This window comes from Ammodytes marinus, assembly GCF_949987685.1.
Source record: "Ammodytes marinus genome assembly, chromosome: 18".
Lineage (NCBI taxonomy): Eukaryota > Metazoa > Chordata > Actinopteri > Uranoscopiformes > Ammodytidae > Ammodytes > Ammodytes marinus.
In genome coordinates, this window is record NC_137222.1 from 2,698,645 (window position 1) to 2,701,144 (window position 2,500).

The window sequence follows — 2,500 nt, forward strand, 5'->3', positions numbered from 1 at the left end:
CCGTCCCCCAGAGGGAAGCGCTGGTAGCGGGGCACGCTGAAGGGCGGCAGCAGGTGGAACCGTTTGTCCAGCAGCGGCTCCAGACGAGAGGCTGACGGGTCGGCCGGGTGGAACAGGTTATAGAGCTGCTGGCAGGCCGGACGGAGGGCGGAGACTACAAGGGACAGAGAGAGAGAGGGAGAGGTTTAATAAGGAGTGTGTGTGTCTGTGTGTGTGTGTGTGTGTGCGCGTGTGTGTGTGTGTGTGTGTGTGTGTGTGTGTGTGTGTGTGTGTGTGTGTGTGTGTGTGTGTGTGTGTGTGTGTGTGTGTGTGTGTGTGTGTTGAATGTTACAACCGTTACAAAAAACTACAACAATGTCGGACGTGTATCCAAAATCTGGCAGGTTCTAACCTCGTTGACTGGACTTTCATATTGAGGACCAGAGGCCAGAGTTATTTTTGTTCCAAATAATTTTTTTAAAGGATTCTTGGCACAAAATGTACGTGTGTGGACATGACATAAGAAAGAAAAACACAGTGCCACTAGTGTTTGTAAATAATCTGTAGCTTCAGTGAGAAACTAGAATCATTTCTAATTGGTGATTTAGTCCAGATGTGAACCGGAGCGCTGCAGGACAGTACACTCTGCCCTTTAAAAGTCACAGCTGAGACTTTGAAGATTTTCTTTCGCTTTATTTGACATTGTGAAGAGACAGAGATGAAACGGGCCAGAGAGGGGAATGACATGCAGAGAGCGACCCGGGCTGGATTCTGACTAACCCGGGTCTGCTGTGAAGAGGACTCTATGGGGGAAGGGGGGGAGGAGGGGGGGGGGGGATTCTAACCACTACATAACACGACCTGGAGCTGTGACTGTTATCACGTATTCGCCTCGTTTCAGCCAAAACGTTGTCCAACATTTGAGATCAGAAACATTTAGAGCGCCGACCCCTGACACCTGCTTCTACAGCTGCTGACATTTCACACAAGAGAAAATAATAAATAAGTAAAATATCACGGGCTACAAATAACCACTTCCTGCTCACGCACTGTAGCAAAAGGGCAAACTCCAATGCACGAGGGAGAGCATGAAACAGTTGTTCTGGATTGCTTAGACACGCTTGAAACTGGGATCCACTTGGCCTCCATCTTTACCTTCTTAACACATCAAATTTCTTAATTTGCAAATGTGTTTAAACTTTACAGTACCAAAGCTGAGAGAGAGAGAGAGAGAGAGAGAGAGAGAGAGAGAGAGAGAGAGAGAGAGAGAGAGAGATGTGCTATAATGCATAAAGACCATTGAGAAAAACTGAAAACAAAAAGCAGAAAATTGTAAAAAAAAAAATGTGTGGGACAATTTGGCACGGTTTGAAAAATGATTTCATAATTAAAAGAAGAGAAGCAATTTGTTTTTGTTAATCCTAGGTATTTGGAAAAAATATTACAACTAGAAAATGCATTAAACAGCAAACAGTGCTGATGTATATGTATATAGATGTATTTTCATTTTTGTAACATGAATTTGTAGTTTTATCTCTTTCATTTTTTTTTTGTTTGTCTTTTCTTTATTTTCTTTTTTTTTCTACTTCATTTCTTTATTGTATTTTAATGTCAGGTGGACATCCTTCATAAGCCCTTCGGGGGTTTCTTTTGTCCCACCCGTGCATTTATGTATGTCTATGCGCATCTTCTTGCCATTTTTTAATCTTGTTTATTTGCACAAATAAAACTAAACTAAACTAAACAGTACTAAAGCCGTTCCTCACCGTCTAGCGAAGGCACCACAGTCTTCCTCAGCGCGAGCACAAGGCCCAGAGGAGAACCGAAGAGAAAGAAATCCGTCACGTCAAAGTCAAACTTGCCCAGCGACCCTCCCTCCAACATGGTGCTATTACTGGACCGACGGGACCCCGGCTCACCCAGCAGGACAGAGGAGTGGAGGCTGGGGAGAGAGACAGGCAGGCAGACAGACAGGCAGGCAGACAGTAACATATTTAAGTCAATTTAGTACACAAAGCACATTGAAATTTGTCTTTTCACATAGAGTATACCCTCTAAAGACTTAGACACACATAGAAACATAAAATAAAACATAAAATAAAAAAATGCCAAAAAAGAATCTTAAGAAAAAAAATTAAATCTCTCTCTCTCTCTCTCTCTCTGTCTCTCTCTCTCTCTCTCACACACACACACACACACACACACACACACACACACACACACACACACACACACACACACACACACACACACACACACACACACACACACACACACACACACACACACACACACACACACACACACACACACACACACACACACACACACACACTTCCATGCAGGGAAACACAGACTTTGAAATACTGCTGTGGAATTTTTTTTTATCCTTTGGTGCAATACTGATTTACTGTGACACAAATAACTTCTCCTTCAGTCACACCTCTCCTGCGTTCCAATCCCCATACTTCTCTACTAATTAGTATCCCAGAAAAAGATTTAGGATGTCCCAATACATGCA

The 2,500-nt window shown here is 43.2% G+C and overlaps 1 protein-coding gene across 1 annotated transcript in view; it reads right to left on the reverse strand.

Annotated features, from left to right (window-relative positions):
* pitpnm2 (phosphatidylinositol transfer protein, membrane-associated 2) overlaps positions 1 to 2,500 on the reverse strand; it is a gene marked incomplete at both ends in the record, with an annotated part of 39,587 nt that overhangs the window by 16,941 nt on the left and 20,146 nt on the right. The window contains 2 exons of the mRNA XM_080046569.1: positions 1 to 154; positions 1,746 to 1,921. The exon at positions 1 to 154 is cut by the window's left edge and continues 17 nt beyond it. Coding sequence (XP_079902695.1) covers positions 1 to 154; positions 1,746 to 1,921 — 330 coding nt within the window. The remainder of the gene's footprint in view (positions 155 to 1,745; positions 1,922 to 2,500) is intronic.